The 22,970-nt window shown below is 40.8% G+C and overlaps 1 protein-coding gene and 1 long non-coding RNA gene across 3 annotated transcripts in view; one reads left to right on the top strand and one right to left on the bottom strand.

Moving 5' to 3' along the window:
- Window positions 1–20,743, bottom strand: part of LOC131399438 (uncharacterized) — a 57,157-nt gene extending 36,414 nt beyond the window's left edge. The window contains exon 1 of the long non-coding RNA XR_009217129.1: window positions 20,269–20,743. This is a non-coding gene — a long non-coding RNA (uncharacterized LOC131399438). The remainder of the gene's footprint in view (window positions 1–20,268) is intronic.
- Window positions 20,744–20,985: 242 nt separating this feature from the next.
- RAB3GAP2 (RAB3 GTPase activating non-catalytic protein subunit 2) overlaps window positions 20,986–22,970 on the top strand; it is a 102,268-nt gene continuing 100,283 nt past the window's right edge. For both annotated transcript variants that reach the window (XM_058533683.1, XM_058533684.1), the window contains exon 1: window positions 20,986–21,163. In XM_058533683.1, the coding sequence (XP_058389666.1) occupies window positions 21,049–21,163 (115 nt within the window). In that variant the 5' untranslated portion in view covers window positions 20,986–21,048. The remainder of the gene's footprint in view (window positions 21,164–22,970) is intronic.

Below are 22,970 nucleotides of genomic sequence, written 5' to 3' on the forward strand. Positions count from 1 at the left end.
CCTCAAAAACCCGGTTCACAAAGAAACTAAAACCGGCTCTTAAAGGACCCACGCGCAAACTCACCCGTTTCAGAAAGCATCCTAAAATCACCAGAAAGAAAGGTGCACAGTGCTTTGGTGACAAGAGACTCACCTAATAGGCCCTGAGTGCATCTCGGTGAGGGGTGAGACCTCTCCAGGGACTGGGACATTGGCGGCAGCCATTGTTGTGGCCTGGTGTGGGCGTGCTGACACAGATGCCATTGGAGTTCTCCCTGAGGCCTGCTAGCCCAGGGTCTGCCCCACCCACTAGAGCACCCACCGATTTAATCCAGCTCAGCCAGGGCAGGCAGCCCACCCTAGAGACTGGCCCCACCCAACAAGCCCTCAGGCAACTTGTGGGCCTGCATAGATTGGTGACTGGATTCTCTGCAGCCTGGCAACTGAGCCGACTTGAGCGGGGCAGGGTGTGCACAAGGAGCGGGTGGAGAGTGTGGGGCAGTGGCGGAGTGTGTGGGGCTCCCACCGTGGAGAGACTGGTCCGCTTGGGGAGGTCGAGGCGCTCACACGGGGCAGGACTGTGTTGACTGTGTGTGTGGACCTGTGGGTGGCAGGGTTTCTCAGCTGCAGAAGACGTGCTTCTCAAAGACCCACATAGGGGGTTTGCCCCACCTTCCAAAGCCTGAAACGATTGGGTGCTCCTGTGCCTGAGGCCAGCCCCACCCCGCTGCAATCCTCAGAGAGCTGACAAGAGACCTAATAGGCTAGAGGCTTACAGCAATTGTAAGGCCCTGAGCCTAACAACCTGCCACGCTGGGGGCCTACTCACTTAAAAGAAATACTGCAACACAAATGTGGTATTAGAACTTGCAGCCAACTGTGCTGGGGCTCCCCACACCTGATAAAGAGACTGAAGGGCTCACAACAACTACAAGCAGCTGAGCATTACAACAGCTGGCCAGGAGCATAACTCAGCCTCCCTGGGCGCCTACAGGGAGAGCAAACAGGCCACAACAGAAAGACACACGTAGCCCACATAGGGGTCACCCCTGGAACATTGAGAACTGAGAGAAGCACACTGGAAGCCTCCTAAGGCATCACTTATATAAGGTCACCTATCCAAGAACAGGAGACGTAGCTGACCTACCTAATACGTAGACACAAGCACAGGGAAAGAGGCAAAATTAGGAGGCAAAGGAATACATTCCAAGTAAGGGAACAGAACAAAACCCCAGAAAAGGAACTAAGTGAAACAGAAATGAGCAACCTACCAGACAGAGAGTTCAAACAAAGAGTGTTAAGGATGCTCACTGATCTGGGGAGAAGAATAGATGAACTCAGTGAGAATGTTAACAAAGAAATGGAAGATATAAAAAAGAACCAATCAGAAATGAAGAATACAATACTGGAAATGAAAAATTCACTAGAGGGACTCAAAAGCAGAGTAGAGGATACAGAAGAACGGATTTGTGATCTGGACGAAAGACTAGAAGAAATTACCCAAGCTGAACAGGTAAAAGAGAAAAGAATTAAAAAGAGTGAGGACAGGGGCCGGCCCGGTGGCGCAAGCGGTTAAGTGCGCGCGCTCCGCTGCGGCGGCCCGGGGTTCGCTGGTTCGGATCCCGGGCGCGCACCGACGCACTGCTTGGTAAGCCATGCTGTGGCGGCGTCCCATATAAAGTGGAGGAAGATAGGCACCAACGTTAGCCCAGGGCCGTCTTCCTCAGCAAAAAAAAAAAGAGGAGGATTGGCGGATGTTAGCTCAGGGCTGATCTCCTCACAAAAAAAAAAAAAAAAAAAAAAAGAGTGAGGACAGTCTAAGGGACCTCTGGGACAACATCAAGCACACTAACATCCATGTTATAGGTGTCCTGGAAGAAGAAGAGCGAGACAAAGGGGCAGAGATTCTATTTCAAGAAATAACAGATGAAAACTTCCCTAACCTAAGGAAGGAAACAGACATCCAGGTACAGGAATCACAGAGAGCCCCAAACAAGATAAACCCAAAGAGGCCCACACCAAGACACATCATAATCAAAATGTCCAGAATTAAAGATAAAGAGAGAATCCTAAAAGCCACAAGAGAAAGTCAAGTTACATACAAAGGAAACCCCATAAGGCTATCAGTTGACTTCTCAGCAGAAACCTTACAGGCAGGAAGAGAGTGGCATGATATATTTAAAGTGCTAAAAGGAAAAAACTTAGAGCCAAGAATAATCTACCCAGCAAGGTTATCGTTCAAAATGGAAGGAGAGATCAAAAATTTCCCAGACGAGCAAAAATTAAAGGAGTTTGTCACCAAGAAACCAGTGCTACAAGAAATGTTAAAGGGACTGATTTAAGGGGAAAAGAGAAGATCACAAATAGGAAAAATTATCTATTTCCATGATAAGAGGGTAATGGATACAAATGCACAAAAAAGAGGTTAGATATGATATCAAAAACATAAAAGGAGGGAGGAGGGAAGTTAAAGAGTAGAGCTTTCAGACAGAGGTCAAACTAAAGAGACCATCAATTCTGTATAGAAGAAGAAAGGAACAGAGAAGGACTACTAAAACACTGAGGAACAAAAGTTAAAAATGGCAGTAAGTACATACTTATCAATAGCTACTTTAAACGTCAATGGACTAAATGCTCCAATTAAAAGGCATAGGGTGGCTGATTGGATAAAACAACAAGACCCATATATATGTTGCATGCAAGAGACATTCTTCAGACCTAAAGACACTCACAAACTGAAAGTGAAGGGATGGAAAAAGATACGTCATGCAAATGGCAATGAAAAGAAAGCTGGGGTAGCAATACTCATATCAGACAAAATAGACTTTAAAACAAAAACTGTAAAAAGAGACAAAGAAGGGCATTACATAATGATCAAGGGAACAATCCAACAAGAGGATATAACACTTGTAAATATCTACGCACCCAATGTAGGTGCACCTAAATATATAAAGCAAGTATTAACAGACATAAAAACAGAAATAGACAGTAACACAATAATAGTAGGGGACTTTAACACTCCATTTACACCAACGGATAGATCATCCAAACAGAAGATCAGTAAGGAAACATCGGCCTTAAATGACACACTAGAACAGATGGACCTAGTAGATATATACAGAGCATTCTATCCAAAAGCCAAAGAATACACGTTCTTTGCAAATGCACATGGAACATTCTCCAGGATTGATCACATATTAGGTCACAAAACAAGTCTCCATAAATTTAAGAAGATTGAAATAATACCAAGCATCTTTTCTGACCACAACGGTATGAAACCAGAAATCAACTATAGGAAGAAAATTAGAAAAGCCACAAATACGTGGACGTTAAACAAAACGCTACTGAACAACGACTGGGTCAAAGAAGAAATCAAAGAAGAAATCAAAACATACCTGGAGACAAATGAAAATGAAAATACGACATGCCAGAATTTATGGGATACAGCAAAAGCGGTTCTAAGAGGGAAGTTTATAGCGATACAGGCCTATCTCAACAAACAAGAAAAATCTCAAATAAACAATCTAACAATGTACCTAAAGAAACTGGAAAAAGAAGAACAAACCAAGCCCAAGATCAGTAGAAGAAGGGAAATAATAAAAATCAGAGCAGAAATAAATGAAATAGAGACCAAAAAAACAATAGAAAAAATTAATAAAACCAAGAGCTGGTTCTTTGAAAAGATCAACAAAATTGACAAATCTTCAGCTAGACTCACCAAGAAAAAAAAGAGAGAAGGCACAAATAAGTAAAATCAGAAATGAAAGAGGAGAGATTACAACAGACACCTCAGAAATATAAAAGATTATAAGAGAATACTATGAAAAGCTATATGCCAACCAATTCGACAATCTGGAAGAAATGGATAAATTCTTAGAATCATACAACCTTCCAAAACTGGATCAAGAAGAAGTAGAGAATTTGAATAGACCAATCACCAGTAAGGAGATCAAAACAGTAATCACAAACCTCCCCAAAAATAAAAGTCCAGGACCAGACGGCTTCCCTGGTGAATTCTACCAAACATTCAAAGAAGACTTAATACCTATCCTTCTCAAACTCTTCCAAAAAATTGAGGAGGGGGGGAAGCTCCCTAACTCATTCTACGAAGCTGACATTACCCTGATACCAAAACCAGACAAGGACAACACAAAAAAAGAAAATTACAGGCCAATATCACTGATGAACATCGATGCAAAAATCCTCAACAAAATACTAGCAAATTGCATACAACAATATGTTAAAAAGATTATACACCATGATCAAGTGGGATTTATTCCAGGGATGCAGGGATGGTTTAACATTCGCAAATCAATCAACGTAATACACCACATTAATAAAATGAAGAATAAAAATCACATGATCATCTCAATAGATGCAGAGAAAGCATTTGACAAGATACAGCATCCATTTATGATAAAAACTCTGAATAAAATGGGTATAGAAGGAAAGTATCTCAACATAATAAAGACCATATGTGAGAAACCCACAGCTAGTATCATCCTCAATGGTGAAAAACTGAAAGCCATCCCTCTAAGAACAGGAACCAGACAAGGATGCCCACTGTCACCACTCCTATTTAACATAGTACTGGAAGTCCTAGCCAGAGCAATCAGGCAAGAGAAAGAAATAAAAGGGATCCAAATTGGAAAGGAAGAAGTGAAACTGTCACTATTTGCAGATGACATGATTTTATATATAGAAAACCCTAAAGAATCCACCAGAAAACTTTTAGAAGTAATAAACGAATATGGTAAAGTTGCAGGATACAAAATCAACATACAAAAATCAGTTGCATTTCTGTACACTAACAACGAAGTAGCAGAAAGAGAAATTAAGAATAACATCCCATTTACAATTGCAACAAAAAGAATAAAATACCTAGGAATAAACTTAACCAAAGAGGTGAAAGATCTGTACACCGAAAACTATAAAACATTTCTGAAAGAAATTGAAGAAGACACAAAGAAATGGAAAGATATTCCGTGCTCTTGGATTGGAAGAATTAACATAGTTAAGATGTCCATACTTCCTAAAGCCATCTATAGATTCAATGCAATCCCTATCAAAGTTCCAACAACATTTTTCACAGAAATAGAACAAAGAATCCTAAAATTTATATGGAACAACAAAAGACCCCGAATAGCTAAAGGAATCCTGAGAAAAAAGAACAAAGCTGGAGGTATCACACTCCCTGATTTCAAAATATACTACAAAGCTATAGTAACCAAAACAGCATGGTACTGGCACAAAAACAGACACACAGATCAATGGAATAGAATTGAAAGCCCAGAAATAAACCCACACATCTATGGACAGCTAATCTTTGACAAAGGAGCCAAGAACATACAATGGGGAAAAGAAAGTCTCTTCAACAAATGGTGTTGGGAAAACTGGATAGCCACATGCAAAAAAATGAAAGTAGACCTTTACCTTACACCATACACAAAATTTAACTCCAAATGGATTAAAGACTTGAATGTAAGACCTGAAACTGTGAAACTTCTAGAAGAAAACATAGGCAGTACGCTCTTCGACATCGGTCTTAGCAACATCTTTTCAAACACCACATCTGACCGGGCAAGAGAAACATAGAAAAAATAAACCAATGGGACTACATCAAACTAAAAAGCTTCTGCAAAGCAAAGGAAACCATCAACAAAACGAAAAGACAACCTAACAATTGGGAGAAGATATTTGCAAACCATACTTCTGATAAGGGCTTAATCTCCAAAACATATAAAGAACTCATGCATCTCAACAACAAATAAACTACCAACCCAATTAAAAAATGGGCAAAAGACCTGAACAGACATTTCTCCAAAGAAGATATACAGATGGCCAACAGACACATGAAAAGATGTTCAAAATCACTAACTATCAGGGAAATGCAAATCAAAACTACAATGAGATATCACCTCACGCCCGTCAGAATGGCTATAATTAACAAGACAGGAAACAACATGTGTTGGAGAGGATGTGGAGAGAAGGGAACTCTCATACACTGCTGGTGGGAGTGCAAACTGGTGCAGCCACTATGGAAAACAGTATGGAGATTCCTCAAAAAATCAAGGATAGAACTACCATATGATCCAGCTATTCCACTGTTGGGTATTTATCCAAAGAACTTGAAAACACCAATTTGTAAAGGTACATGCACCCCTGTGTTCATTGCAGCGTTATTCACAATAGCCAAGACTTGGAAGCAACCTAAGTGCCCATCAAGGGACGAATGGATAAAGAAGCTGTGGTATATATACACAATGGAATACTACTCAGCCATAAGAAACGATGAAATCCAGCCATTTGTGACAACGTGGATGGACATTGAGGGTATAATGCAAAGTGAAATAAGTCAGAGGGAGAAGGTCAAATACCATATGATTTCCTTCATTAAGTAGTAGATAATAACAACAATAAACAAACACATAGGGACAGACATTGGATTGGTGGTACCAGAGGGGAAGGGGGGAGGGAGGGGGGTGAAAGGGATAATTCGGTACATGTGTGTGGTGATGGGTTGTAATTAGTATTTTGGTGGTGAACATGATGTAATCTATGCAGAAATAGAAGTACAATGATGTACACCTGAACTTTTTACAATGTCATAAACCAATGTTACTGCAATAAACAAAAAATAAAAAAAATAAAAAATAAAAAAAGACTGATCACTATAGACTACCACATACTTTCTATTGTTTAAGATAAAGGATTTTTGACACTTTCCTATGTTACAACTCCTAAGTATATGTTTCTTCTAGGAAACATGTTACTGTAAAACCAGGCGCTCTCGACAGAGGGTGATTTTGTTCCCCAGGGGACACTTGGCAATGTTTGGAGATTTTTTTTTGGTTGTCACAACTGGGGGGCAGGGGCGGTTATCAGCTTCTAGTGTGTAAAGGCCAGGACACAGCTACACAACCTACAGTGCACAGGATAGGACAGCCCCTACAACAAAGAATTATTGGGCCCGAAATGTCAAAAGTTCCCTGCTGGAAAACATTTTCTGAAATATTCTACCGTGCACGTAAAGGTTAGTGAGATTATTAATTTACTCATCAAATGTGAGCATCTATACAATTTTGCTAACGCCCAGTCCAGTGACCAAAGGGACAGCTTTACAGACGACTGTGCTAATAAACTGTTCCTCCTACATGATAACGTCAAACTTTTAAAAATGGACTGTGAAAGGTTGAAATAATAAAATAAAATTTGAGTTAAAAAAGTCCATCTGAAGACAACATTTCAGGGACACATGTACAACATAAAAAAAGGCTGTAAGTTTAATGAAAAGGCAATGATCCTCTTAATGTTTGTGTTCAGAATTCACCTTGACCATCTATTTTAAGTGCAAAGAGTCCTAATAAGTACAATGAAATCAGATTTAGGGGGAGATAAATTCCTACCTTTGCCTTTGAATGTCTTGCACTATAAATAGTTCATTTATTAAAACATCCTCAAAGTGTTCTTTTCATATTCATTACTGACTTTTGTTAAATATTTTATTTGTAGCTCCATGGTCAATAACACAAAATAGTTTAAGTTGTAACGTATAAAACATTCAAAGAACTTCACTTACTAAGATATTAACGTGCATTAACCAGGGCTCCATTCAGCACTGAAATATTTATTAATACATTAGTGAATTATTTATTCCCTTGTTTTATTCATTGCTTAACATCTCAGCACTTTTGAAATTTAATTTCTTTAGGAAAAAAAAAATCTCAAAACAGATTTCACCGGGTTTACAGAGCTTAATGTCATACCTTACAAAAACTAGTGTTCTCCAAAGGGTAAGTTTTCTTAGGGAATGTGATTTAGTTAGAATGTCTGAGCTTTACCAATCCTGCCTATAGTATAGCGTCATGCACACAGACAGTATACAACTAGTGTGCAAAGATGAAGTGATGATGGGGTAAGGGGAGGAGGAACACAAGAGACAAATGAAAACACAATGTGAATGGATGCCAAAGGATTAATAGCATGTGGCTAAATTAGGTGATAAAATGTAAGATGAGATTATATATATTTAAAAAAAATAAAACGTGGGTGGCTCATTTCCATACATAAAACTTTATTGATTTTGTATCATCAATGATAATAATTTCAAAAAGTTGACAGTTTTTATACATACTACACAGTCAGAATCTATTTTCTGATTAAATGAAGGCTGGCAAGTCATTTCTCTATCTCAAAGGTTAGGGGCATTTGGTGTGTGAGACTCCTAGACTTACATAAAGTATCAACTAAATAATAAATGTAATCACAGGCCCTCTAGGACCAGTCCAAACTGACCCCGTCTTACCAACAGAGTAATTATGAGTTGTTTTTCAGGAACTGAGACCCCTTGTCCAGTTCAGGCCAGTTGAGACCACCAACCCACCAACTGGACCTGTGCAAATGCCAAATAAGTGACCCTTTTGATGTCAACAGGCTGAAAACTCCACCCTCAGATCATGCTAATGCCACCATTTTGTGAGCCTGTGTCCTATGAAGGGCCAGGAAGCTTGACTACGCTTATGCAGATGATCAATTACCTCACTTTTCCTTACCTCCAATCTTCTATCTCCACACTTCAGACTGCCCTGCCCTTCATCTCATAAATTTTGCCCCAAGTCCTGGATCAGGGAGACAGATCTGAAAGCACATGCCTGTTGTCTCCTTGCAGAGTGAAACAGCAATACAGCTGTTTTCCTTTCCCTAAAGCTGATGCGGTAATAATTAGGTTTTTTTAATGTGCATCGGGTAGGAGAACTCCATTTTTGTGTGGAAACATAAACATTTTGGTTTTTACTCCTTTTCTATATAAATCATCACTCATTCAGCATTTGGTGATAACAGCAAAATTGTTTCATAGCTACATTTTAAAAGTATTAGCTGCAATGGAAATTACTGCACAATCTAAAAGTTATAGCGTTGGTCTTTCAAATTCTGCAACAACAAAAGATGTTTTATTTTCCTGCTTACAAATGATTATCCAACCTTTCATCTTTTCAAACACAATGTTTATTCAGAATAAACGGTTTTTGAAACGGATTCAATGCTTCAGTTTGCTTGGACTTTTGATCTTTCAAAACACAATGTTGATTGCCTCCTCACTTTTCTGCCACGTACATTATCCTTCAATGGCTTGAATTTTTGTTAATATCACTAAGGCCTTAAGCCACCATAAATTATCTGCTGATCATGTGTATTTTGAATTTAGTGAATGTGTAGTTTATACAAGCCCTGATTGTTGATTTTCTCAAGTGTCTCAAATGAATTTTGTCCTTTAAATAGCAAGTAGATATATCACTAAAATAGCTATTTTCCCAATAAAATATAAATTACCTAATTGGCAAGAAAGACAATCCAATATTTAGTTCTGTGTTACGGTTTTCTGTTAGCAACAAAGAATTTACCATGGCTCTCAGAGAAATTTTTGAAATTCTTTTTATTTTCTTTAATCATTTAAGTTCAGAAAAGACTCAGGGGAAGAGGGAGGGCATTGACTATTAAGAAATAAGTCCTTAGTAATCAACACTACTGTGATTTTATATAAACTGACTAGCGGGTCAGATTAATGTACAGATTGAGGTGCTGATATCAACAAACTAATTCATTTAAAACACTTTTAGGGGCTGCCCTGGTGGCATAGAGGTTAAGTTCATGTGCTCTGCTTCAGTGGCCCAGGGTTCACAGGTTCAGACCCCGGGCATGGACCTACGCACCGCTTATCAAAGCCATGCTGTGATGGCGTCCCTCACACTGCTATTTCCACAATAGATGGAGACTATTGAGAAAATTTCTCAGTGTCAATGGTTCTAATTGTAGAAAATACTTGAGAGTTCACTGTCATATGTCATTGATTCTAAGATATATTTTCCCACATTTTAACACCTCTGAAATAGAGATACATTTTACCATAAAAAAAAAATGCTATGCTATAGTTTAACTGACAATGGTTCGTATTTCTTTGTGGTATATAAAATAATGGTGCATCTTTTAAGCAATGACATCTTAGATTCAATGAAATATAGTATATGCCAGGTAGAATATGTGCTAAATGGTTTACGTGCATTAGGTAATGTTCATACACCCATGTTACAGGTGATGAAATTGAGTTTAGACAGATGAGAGTAACTTGGCTACTTATACTATTAAAAAACTGTAGCGCGAGAATTCAAGTTTAAGATGCTCTGACTTTAGGGGCCGGCCCCGTGGCTTAGCGGTTAAGTGTGTGCGCTCCACCGCTGGCGGCCCGGGGTTCGGATCCTGGGCGCGCACAGACGCACTGCTTCTCTGGCCAAGCTGAGGCTGTGTCCCACATACAGCAACTAGAAGGTTGTGCAGCTATGACATACAACTATCTACTGGGGCTTTGGGGGGAAAAAATAAATAAATAAAATCTTTAATAAAAAAAAAAAAAAGATGCTCTGACTTTAGAGCAAGCCCTTGCTCTAGCCAGACAATACCATCTTAACATGGGACTAGGAATTAAGAAACATGCAGAGAGGATCAGTTTCATACAAAGATGTATGTCAGTTGCTCATGAATGCCTACTTGAGACTTTTTTTTTAAAGCTCTGTATTAAGAAAACACAAAAAGTTAAAAACCTATTTTTTTAAATTACTTTGAAGACAGTCAGTTGTACGCTGGTAAATATTTAACAACTGGTTTGGGGAGGGCTAGGGAGGGTAAACCCTAATTTGTAGTATTTGCTGATTTTTATGTGTAAGTATACTCACTGGGGCAGATTTCAAGATACCAAAGCAAAGCAACTTACAGATTTCTTGAACAGTTGATTAGCTCTGGCAAGCTATAAGAGGCAGCTATGGTACACCACTGCCAGTAAATGTTAACTAATGATGAAGACAAAATTTTATCTCATGATCATGTCTTGTAAAATCTTATTTGGAATATTAACTCAAACTGACTTGGAAAGGAGGACTAAAAACTGATAAAATTATCATAAAACAAACATAATATGGTAGCCTGTTTAAAGGGAGGATGTACAATGCGAACAATAAATCTGGTCAGGGTATTTGTCTACAAGTATATATTGAACTACTACAGTGAACCCAGCACTTTTAAGTCTATAAATAAACAGCATGAATGTGGTTTCTTCCTCAAACTTTAAGGATTTTCTGGGGTGGGGGGGGAAGCTCAGTAAGGAAATTCAGAGAGTATTCTAAATTTGGGCGTATTGCAAACAATAGCAAAGACTGAGAAAGAATGCCAAAAATTTTAAAAGCTCAAAGGAAAAAGAATCACGAGGAGGAAATAAGTTTTAATTTCATAAAACGTGAACCATTAAGTTGAGAGAAAATAATTTCACACACTAAAATTGGATAAATAAAAATTCAAAGACAGTCAACTGTGACATGCAAGTTCCAAATGGAAAATGTGTTTACAAGATGATAGGCAAAAATGCCAGGACATCTAATAGAAGACTTAGCCAGGACAGTACAAGTCAAATTTCATTACACGGGCTCTAAGGAACTAGCTATAGACTTTTCTTGTTCTACAATTTTCTCAGTTAAATATTGTTTGAAATTTGTAGGGTGTTGGTTGCTTTTGTAAAGCAAAAGAAGATCCTGTTTGAAAAGTGGTGTTTATTTTAACTGAACAATTAACATTGAGCACATTTTGTATCTCTGCACATCTTTTTTTTTCAGAACACACATCCACACTAAAAAGTATATTAATTCAGGTCAAGTATATGACCCTGAGTTTCTAGGGTTCTACGAACAGGCCATCCCAAAGTTCCCTGCCTTATGCTGTGGAAATAGGGCAAACACCTTGCTGTCCTGAAAACAGCTCTTAATTCAATAGACGTTGACAGGAAAAGGAACCAAGAAAAATTTAGAAGGGATTTGCTTCCCCCTTCATCTTGCCTCTCCATGCCCTCACCTCCATGTGGTAAGTCTCAGAATGTCCTTTCTCTTTTCTTCCTGGTTAAACTACACTCATCCTGCAGACACAGTTCAGGTCCCATGTTCTCGATGTAGGCTTCCTTGACAACCCCGGTCACAGCAATCTCTCCAGACCCAACCGTGGTTGCCTGCACCACTGTCTTTTGGTATTTCATCAAACAGGGCCTGTTTTGATTCACCTATGTCGACAGATATGTCTTGTCTGCCCAGTGGCCCTGAGAGCAGGCAGGATCTGCATTTCGTGTCGTTTATATGCCACCCACTGGAGTGCTGGGCCATTGTTTGTCAAGCACTTTGCTAGGCACTGGAGAAAGAAACAAATTTGAATAAACCATAATCTCTGCCCTGGAGTCCTTTTGTGATTTCACCCCTCTTTACCTCTTCAGCCTCTCTTAACACTTTTCTTTCAGCTCTGGACAGGCTAAAGGATATTCAATTCTCTCTATACACGATGTCCTCTCACCTTTGTGGTCTTGAGCTGTTTCCTTTGTGTCTAAGAATGCTCTTCCCTCCCTGCTTCCATTCTGACCTCCACCCCGTTTATATCTAACACCTACTCAATCCTTCTGGTCTCAGCTTAGATGATACTTCCTCCAGGAAGCCCTCCCTGATCCCCACAGTGAGGTGCCCATCTTATGTGCTTTTTTGTACTGTTCCCAATATTGTGCTTTCAAAATGGAGTCACAATTGCCTGTTTATCTGTGTGTGTCACTGGAGTCTATTATCTATTAGTACAGATATGCATTTCTTTTGTATATTGGGTATGAGTCATGTGCATGTTTTGCTCCTGGTACCTAGTAGGTATTTAAAAAAATGTATTGAACTAATGAATGAATGAATGAATGTCACAAGGGTAAACAGGTCACAATCCCTGCCCTTGAGGACATCACCGTCTAGTGGGGGAGACAGAAATGCAAACAGATAAACCATAATACAAGGTGCTAAGTTTCAGAATAGATATATAGATAAAAACCTGCAGGGGGTGTTCAAAGTGACTCATTCTGCCTGGGGAAGGCAGGTCTTTTACCAAGGAGGTGATATTTGAACTGAGTTTTGAAGCATTTCAAAGCATACTGGGTAGAGAAGAGGCATATAGCAGATGCTCAGTAATTACTTTAGAATGTTCCAGCAAATCTCCGTGCAGGTCTACACTAGTCCTGAATGGTTCAAACCTTCCAGGTGCCTTTTGGTGCAAGAAAGAAAAGAATAGAGTACAGCCACAAACAAAGAATTCAACTAATTAGGACAGTGGGAAGGGCTGTACTTATAAAGATACAAAAATGCAAGTGTCAAATAAAAATCAAATCACAGGCTTCTAGCAGGACTATTATCTCTGACTACATCTATTGGAAAGAAACTGCAACAAGAAGAGGGAAACACTCGATCGCCTGATGTCAGTCAATGTAAGGAGGAGAAATCAGAGGGCCTGAGACAGGGAATGCTTCACTGAACATGTAAGAGAAAGTTCCTCAGCTACAGAATCCTTTAGTCTGTGAAAGTTTTACCAAAGAGGAACAGAAAGCCAACATTCAACACAAATCTAGACTCTGGTGGAAAATGTCAAGCATGTCATGTGGAACCAGGCCAGATTAACACATTATGACTCCTACAGACCCTTGTCCCCTCCCTGCAGCCCTTCAGACTGCAAGCAAGATGTGAAAAGCGGCATTAATGAAGAAAATGAACAAAAGGAGATGTTTCTCACCTTTAAGCAAACTAAGAAATTTTGATAAGTCCTCAATTTCTGGAGGAAATGAAATTTGGGGAAGTTTAAAAACACTCAGGCCACCTCTCTGGACTAACCCTGGATCACGGTGTCACACTTCACATTCTAGAAACAGCGCCTTATGTTTCTCTGTACACACAAGTTATTGACGCTGTTTCCTTTGCCGGGATTGCTTTCTTCCCTCCCTCTTCTACCATTATCAACCGACTAGAATCTATTCCGCTTTCCAGACTCAGCTCAGATCTTATCTCCAAAAAGCCTTTTTGGAATCCCAAGGCTGTGGTATCTGCCCCTACTCTGTGCTCTTCTAGTATTTTTACCCGCTGTGTCTTGGTAACCCACCACCTCCACCAGAACAGAGTCTTATTTATATTTATGTTCATGGGGCCTCCAGCCATTCCTGGCACCTAATGGGCACCCAGAAAATAGCTCTTAAACGAATGAACAAATTAAAGAATATATTCAAGTGTTATTGGAAGATTAGCTAAGTAACCTGATTAGAGCTGTGCCTCAGGAAGACAGTGCTGGCAGCAATGTGCAGGATGATTGAAGTGGGAAGATGCCAGAATCAGAAGCAAGAAGAATCAGGGGCTCTAAAAACAGCTCAGGTTGGTGGTTATGAAGGTATGGATTAAGGAGGTGGTAATGAGGATGGCAAGGAGGGGATCAATCTGAGGGACATTTTAGAAGTTAAATCAATAGAACTTCGTGGCTGGCTGTTGAACAAGGGGAAAAAAAGGAATATTTTTAGTTTTTCTGTTATTAAGTATAATCCACCAACAGAATAATAATACCATTAACAGAAAGAAAGGAGTCTTGGGCCGGCCCCGTGGCTTAGCGGTTAAGTGCGCGCGCTCCGCTGCTGGCAGCCCGGGTTCGGATCCCGGGCACGCACCGACACACCACTTCTCCGGCCATGCTGAGGCCGCGTCCCACATACAGCAACTAGAAGGATGTGCAACTACGACATACAACTATCTACTGGGGCTTTGGGGGAAAAAATAAATAAATAAAAATTTAAAAAAAAGAAAGAAAGGAGTCTGGAATAAGAGTGACTTCAAAGGCGGCCCTGGAGGAGAGGAGAAAGATGACAAGAAGCTAATAAAATATCCAGAAATAAAATGATGAACAGGGAAGAAAGGGGCCAGGAGGATGCAGCTTCACTGAAGCTAAAGTCTGGGAAAGCTTTAAGGAAAGAGTGGTCCAGAGTGCAGAAACTACAGCAAAGTCAAGAAAGATGTGGGCCTCAGCTCTCTCAGGTCACAAATCCCAAGGCAATGGCTTTTTGAACTTGGCGTCCCAGGTTTAAATATAACTCCTTCCAACTGTTTCCCCTTCTCCTAACCTGCCCTTGATCTTCCACTATGACAACTGCTGGTTGGAACTTATCACTCAACTACTAAACAACCCTGGGGATATTCCTTGATTTCATAGAACCTTTTAAGGATCTGTTTCAGTTGTCCCCAAAATAAGAAAAGAAGAAATATTTGGTCATCTGGGACATATTTTTTATGTTCAAATGAAACCAAAAGTATTTAAACAATTAAAAATGTCTAATTTTTAGGTAGATAGTTGGTCTAATCTCTTCTGAACTATGCTAGAGAAAAAGAATATCAGAGAAATAAAAATGCTTTTATTTAAATAAGACATATGGAGCAGATCAAGTTTCTTTCATGAACAGTTCCTCTTGGTTACTTAGGTCATATCGTGTCAGGATTAGGTTCAGCTACAATAACAGAAAATCCAAAATAACAGTAGCTGAAACATGTAAAGATTTATTTTCTCATGTGAAAGTCCAGATTTGGCAGCATAAGCTTGACATGGCAGCTCCAAGAAACAAAGAATACTCAGGTTCCTATCTTCATGCTCCACTGTGGTTCAAGTCACTTCACTGTTTAATACAGAGGCTGGAGCTACAGCCACAATGTCACATTCTAGGCAGGAAACAGGAACAGGGAAGGAAAGAAAAGGGTTTTTCCTTAGCTGTCTGTCCCTCTTTTAAGTAAACTTCTTGGAAATCCCTCTCAATAATTCCAACAATTTGTGCTCCATCTCATTGGCCAGAACTTAGTCACATGGTACACTCAGAGTCAAGAGGGGTTGGGAAATGTGCTTTGTTTTTAAATCTAGGCACCTAGCTGGCCCAGTAATATAGGGGTCCCCTTGGTAAAGAAAAAGGGGTAATGGATAATGGGCAATTAATGATCTCTTCCACAAATGCCAATTCTCATTGTTTTAAATGTGGTGGCTTATTGACCTGACAAGTTCCAAATGCATTAAGGTCAAGAAGATGGAGACTTATACATGGAATTAAAAGAAAAAAAACAAAAATGAGCTCATAGACATAGACAAAAGATTGGTGATTGCCAAAGCTTGGGGGTGAGGGGTGGGCATAATGGGTGAAGGGGGTCAAAAGGTAAAACTTCCATTTATAAAATAAATAAGTCATGGGAATGTAATGTACAGTATGGTAACTACAGTTAATAATACTATATTGCATATTTGTAAAGTGCTAAGAGAGCAGGTCTTAAAAGTTCTCATCATAAGAAAAAAATTTTTGTAACTAAGTATGGTGATGGATGTTAACTAGATTTACTGAGATGATCATTTTGCAATATAAATAACGAATCATTATGTTGTACACCTGAAACTTATATAATGTTATATGTCAATTATATCTCAAAAAAAGTTAACAGCAGACAGACACAAATAAGAAGAAGGAGACTTAAAAGCACTAGCATGTATATGTCTGCGCTAACTATGCTAATGTCTTCTTTTCTTTTGCCATTATAAAGTAGATTTTGGCCCAATATAAATATTGGAAAATACTGAAAATATAAACACATTTCTTATATTCAAAAAAGTAATAAAACACAATGTTCAGTGTAGTTAGTTCTTAGTTTCATAATTGGTAAATGCCAGCAAAAAGAAAACTTCTTTCCCTTTCTAAAAAGTTTCTCCTTTAGCCAGAGTTAAAGACAAAGAGTGCCACAGCTAGCCTCTGTGGCTGTTAGAAAAATAACCTACTTCTGAAGAGAGGTTACAAATTTTCTGCCAAGGAAACAGTTTGGTTGTTCTGCACGTTGGATAATCCCTTGTGACTTCGGACTACTAAATGCAATCACTTCTTTTCAGCCTTCGCTCCCCTTAAATTCTTTATCAAATTCAACACAATAGATTCACCTGTTGGTGAAATTTTCTTCTCCCTCCATTGGCCTCTGTGACATGGTCCTACTATGTATGGTTGATTTCTTTGACTGTTTCTTTTCAATCTCCTTTACCAGAGTTTCTTCCTCCATCTACCCCTAAAAAAAACAGTCCTCCCAGCTTGATTCCCAGCCCAATCCTTCTCCCAGCCCATGTGGAGTCTGGTGGTACTTTCATCCTCTCCCTTCAATACAACTGCTGTGCATGACTTCCACAGCGAGGTTCTAGCTTTGGCCTCTCTAATTCCACATCTCTAATTTCTGTTTATAAAAAAAACAAAAAACAAAAAACTTTTTTTTTTAAACCTAGATTTTCCACAGGCACTTCAAATTTAGCAAATCCAATACTGAATTCATCCTATTCCTGTTTGCCCCCAAATCCATTCCTCCTTTTGTGTTCTCTATCTTCTTTGCTGACATGACACTGCCATCTCTCCAGTTCTTTAAACTGAACACTTGAAGACCATCTTGGGTCTCATCTTCCCTCCTCCATCCATATCTAATCATATACCAAAAATCCATTGATTCAGCCTCCAGAGCAGTGCCTTTCCGTTGTCATTACTTCCGTTGTCATTTAGAATACTGCTATGACATCTTGAGGTGTTTCTCTGCCTTTGGTCATGCCACATCTGCTACCCCATCGTGCCCTACCTCTTCCAAAAAAATCTTCACTTGGCTACACCTCGCACACAGAATAAAACTCAGATTATACTATTTGGACTTCGAGGTTCTCTATTATCTGGAACCAATCTGTTTATCGCCTTTCTTACCTCTTCCCTACTACTACTTTTCCACAGGAGAAGCCTAGCAATCAAAATTACTCTCTCTCTTATTTCTCCCACAGCCCTTTATGAGTATCAAAAGTCACCCATGGTAGTCATCACACTCTGCTTTTTGTTAGAGTTATTTGTGTTCATCTGTTTCTCCAGCTAGATAGTGAGTCTCTGGAGGGCTCGTCCTTATCAACTCACTGTGTTCACCAAAGCACCTTTAGTATAATAAGATACATGTTATATGGGGCCGGCCTGGTGGCACAGAAGTTAAGTTCATGCGCTCTGCTTCTGCTGCCCGGGTTTCGCCGGTTCAGATCCTTGGCACGGACCTACTCACCGCTCATCAAGCCATGTTGAGGCAGTGTCCCACATAAGAGGAACTAGAAGGACCTACAACTAGGATATACAACTATGTACTTGGGCTTTGGGGAGAAAAAACAAAAGGAGGCAAATTGGCAACAGATGTCAGCTCAGGGCCAATCTTCCTCAAAAAAAAAAAAATGTTATCTTCCATGGATGTTTGTTGAATGAAAACTAGCTGTATATAGCACTTGCATCTTCTCACACTTCAATTCAGACTTCAATTCAAGGATGATCCTCAGCAAAGTTAGGAGGTAAAGCTTCAGTGTCCCTCCATCCCCTTTCTCTGCTCTCCTTTCTTTCACTTAGAGATGCTCAGTGCCCTCACATTCACCCCTGCCCACTCAGGCCTCTTACTGGGGTGCTGACATAGGCCACTCCTTTTGAGCAAATCCAACACCCAGACCTTTTCCTTTCCAGTTTTCTTACCAATATCTAAACATCCCTGGGATGGACTTCAGAATCCAGTCTCTTTACTTTCTAGATCAAGAGACTAAGGCCCAGGAAGATGACATGGATTGCCCAAGTTTATGCGATTTAGTGGCAGAGCTGAGACAGATCCCAGGTCTCCTGACTCCAAGTCCATTACTCTTTCTTTCACACTTTCCTGCCAATCCTGTAACTCAACACCTTCAGCCTCAGGCTGCTGTTAAAGATTGGCAAGGACCCGCTGCTAACTATGCTCAGTAAGCATCTCTCTCTTAACAGTTATCAGTGCTCTATCAGTGCTCTAACACACAATACCGGATACTGGAGAGAGTTCACATTAGGACCCTTCATTGATTATTTTGGTCACAGTGCTTTTCCTAGCTCCTGAACTTATACTGCAGAGAGACACTGCTTATGCTGGGATATGTAAAGCCTGCACATTTTCTGCAGTGCGCTTTCTCATGACCGTGTGGTTAGTGATATTCACCGTCTAACACAGTCCTCCCACACTCCCCAGAAACCATGGCAGCAGAACTCCAGAAGCATGCCCCGCAGCTTTACAACTTCCTGGGGGAAGAGTTCAGTTCATGAATGTGTTGTAATTTCTGCGAAGGGTATCTAAAGTTCTTAAAAGCATTAATGAATGAGCCTTTTCAATACCACTTGGAAGGAAGTCAGGGACGTCACCATCGAAACTGAGCAGTAATGAAATTCAATGGCCTCCGCACAGGAGATATATGAATGCCTCAGGACAGAACAAAGGCCAGCTGAATCAGCCAAGGGCAGTTACTTCCTCAAAATGCATTTACCTGAATAGGAACTTGAATGGTTTTCAAGGAATGACATCTTATCCTTCCAAAAAGTGTCATGTGTTCGTTATTCATCCTGCCAAGCTAAGAATCTAAATTTAAATTTTATTCTAGTTTGGTACTGGCGTCATGTTTTAGGATTTAATCATCAGGACTGGATGATCTGAGGAAGCTCTGTATTTTTCCAGATGGAAAAAAGGAACACTTTTTGATCATAGAATTACAGGTCTCTGATGCTTAAGGAATCTTATAGCACATCTAATCCAACCGTATATTTTATAGGTGAGGAACTGATGCCTGTTAACCTGATAACAGAGAAATTACCTATCCTGTTTTGTAAAAATCATTCTACTCTAGAAATAAGAATTAATGGAGTAGGAACCTGGGCACTAAATTATAGTTGTTATATTAGTAGGACTAAGTATGTACACAGGCCTGACAGAAATGAATGCTCTGGACTTTATCTATTTGCCTTCAATTTATTTCTGTTCCATTTTCTGTAACACAAAGTGGACGACCACTTTAGGTTTCCTTTGGGAAGTATAAGGGTGTCTACCGTGCTTTGTACTAACATTAAAATAATTCCTTTTTTGGTTTTTACTTTTTAGAAAAATAATGTAAATGGACTTTAAGAGTCTTCTCAGGGACACAGATAAATTTGTTTATTAAAACAACTGAGATAAGACACTTTCAAGATGACATTGTGACTAATAGGACCATGTACGGAAAAGTAGTTCATATAAAGTGCTTTGTAAAAGAAGTGGGTTATTCTATTTACTTTCTGTACACATTCCATTCCATGTATTCCTTCAGCAAATGTTTATTAAGCACTGTGTGCCGGGTCCTATGCTAGATACTGTGGATATAAAGTGGCGTTAAATGAGAACCCAGTCTCCAAGAGTTCACAGCCAAATCTGTTCCTGATCCTGCCAACCCTCCACTCCCACCCCAACAAAACAAAACAAACAAAAAACTAAGTCAGGTTCCCGTTATGTTCTGTCACAGCACTTCGCACTACTTTCCTTCCTAGCATTATCATAATTTCAGTGAAATAGTTGAGTAATTGCTTACCTGTGTCAGCCACTAGAATTTTAGCTTCATGGGAACAAGTATTTCATCTCTTTTGTTGTCTGCTTTATACTCAGCGCCTTGCGCGGCTGGCATAGAAAAGACGAGCAACAAACATTTGTTGAATGGATGGATGAACGAATGAATGAAAAATCAAATATGCGGAAAACAAGAGTATAATGCAGTATAACAAGGACTGTATTAGGCGTGCATAGTACTATCAGAATTTATAGGAGGAGCATTTAAAGCTAGCCTTGACGGGGCTGATTTCCAGAAGAGAAATTAATCTTTTCAAACTCCGAGACTTGCATGATACCGTCCCCCACTCGCCTGCCGCTAGTTTAACAGGGCTTATTCTCTGTGAAATCTCAGGATCGTGCCAATAGGAGGACATCAATAAGATTGGTTAAACGACTCAAAGGCCGGCGCGGACAACGGCCAATTAGATCATCTCTGGCTAAAAGCCAGAATGAATCAAGGCTTCATTCCCAGCTGTAGGCGCAGAACCTGCACTAAAGGCGAACCCCAGGCGCCTCCACGTCGACTGCCGGGACCGGGCGGCCGCTGGTCACATGACTCCGACCACAGCAGCCCGGACGCCCGGGCCGTCCTGCGCCTGCGCAGTGCGCCGGGGCGGCGGACGGAGCGCGCTGACGGCTTCCGGTCTGGTTTCCCCGCCCGTGCGTGGCTGAAGCTGTCCGGGCTCGGCGGTGGTGGCCGAGGGGCGGCGGGGGGCAGGGCGTGGGCAGGTGAGGGCAGTGCCCGAGTGGGTTCCCTGGGGCCATGGCCTGCTCCATTGTCCAGTTCTGCTACTTCCAGGACCTCCAGGCCGCCCGGGACTTCCTCTTCCCTCACCTGCGGGAGGAGACCCCCAGCGGCGCCGTATGGAGGGACCCCAGTAAGTGCCCCCACCTCGCCGCCCCCTTCGCCGGCTCTGCCTGGCGGGCTCGGGCCTCCGGCCTTTGCCCCCCGCGCCTTCCCTCTTCGCTCTGGGACGATCCCCTGCTCTCCTCGTCCTAAAGCCCCGTCCGCCCTGGCAGCGTCGGTGTTGTCTTCCTCTCGCCCCAGCTTTCTCCTAAGCCACTCCGCCCTCTGGCCCCAAACTGCATCTTGCTTGCTCTGGTCTCTGCCTGTCCCACTTCCCCACCCCCCACTCCTCGTTTTCTTTCGGAGTCTTTTCTCCATCGCCCTTTCCCTCCAGCCCGGCGTCCCCTGTTCCCTCCTGCCTGCTCCGAGATCGCATCCTCCCCTCCATTCCTCGCCAGCTGTCAGCGCTCTACCTTGGTATTGCCTCAACCCCCACTTTCCTCCGTCCCTGGGACTGTGGCCTTCTGCTGCCTCCTCTTCCGAAAGTGTTTATTATCGCCCATAGGCTCCCTTCTTTCAGCCCTTTCCCCCATTCAGATTTAGAGAATAAATGACTGATTGACGATAAGTGACTCCTAAGGAGGTGAGTAAGCGTCTCCCAAATAAAGAAAATAACCTGTCAGGAAGTGAGCGAGAGTCTACACATGGCCATGAAAAGTTAATTTGCTTTATTAAGATGAGAAGCCTTCCACCTATTATTATCATCAAACAGTGCTAAGTAAGCCCTTGCCCACGTAGTATAAAATCCCCAGTCTAATTTGTTAGATTCTGCATAGTTCCTCAGAATTTCCTACGTTTCTCCTATTGAAAGGGTGTGTGTTTTGTGTTTATTGGTTTCTTCATATTTCCAGTCTGAAGCGCCTTTGGCTTTGTAGTACAGTGCTGTGACTTTGTGCTATACTGGAATGGTGATTTTTATCCCTCTAAATAAGCTCCTCCCCCTTTTTTAAATTTAGAAGATATCAAGTCAAAACTATGAATATTTACTCTGCCAATCACTAGTGCTGCATATCAAATAAGGTTGGTGGTCTCTGCCTTCTAGGATCTTATAGTTTGTTGGGACAAATAAATTAACAGCTCCTGGATAGTATTATTGAGATATGTGTGTGTGTGTGTGTGTATGTATGTGTATATATGGCACTAGGGGACACTTCCTCGAAGTAGTAGTTAGGTGAATAAGAGAGAGGTAATAGCATGCACAGAGGAAGGGAGGCCTGAAATGGCATGATATTTAGAGAACTAAGAAAAGCTGAATGGCTGAAGAGGAGGATCTGAGGGGGATGGTGGGGAGATGAGACTGTAAAGGTGATAAGAGCTCCATCATGAGAAGCCTTGTGAAAGTAATAGATGTAGTAGGTGGCTCTGAAAGACTTGAAGCAGAGAAATGACATAGTCAGATTTGTCTCAGTGTAATCAACAAAAGTTTTGAATACCTATTATGTGTTTTGGCAGCAATGTGGAGGAGAGATAGGAAACAGGAAAATGGGTTGAGAGATTTCCAATAATCCATGCAGGAAGTGATGTGAGCTTGAATTAAAATAATCTCAGCAGGACTTGAGAGGAAGGGCTAGATTAGAAAGATATTAAGGAGGTACAATCTGCAGGACTTAGTGAAGATCTAGTGATGGGGGTGTAGCTGGTGAGCGAGAGGGAGTTGAGGATGCCTTTGGCTTTTAGCTTGGGCCAGGGTATATGACGAGAGAGAATGAAGGAGGTAGGTATTGGACCTTTTGCATTTTAAGTATTTGTGGTGTGTCCAAGTGGGGGTGTCCAGTCAAACACTAGATGAAGTCTAAAACTTTGTCAAGATCCCTGGGCCAGAGATATTAATTTGGGAC

This window comes from Diceros bicornis, chromosome 38 (assembly GCF_020826845.1).
Source record: "Diceros bicornis minor isolate mBicDic1 chromosome 38, mDicBic1.mat.cur, whole genome shotgun sequence".
Lineage (NCBI taxonomy): Eukaryota > Metazoa > Chordata > Mammalia > Perissodactyla > Rhinocerotidae > Diceros > Diceros bicornis.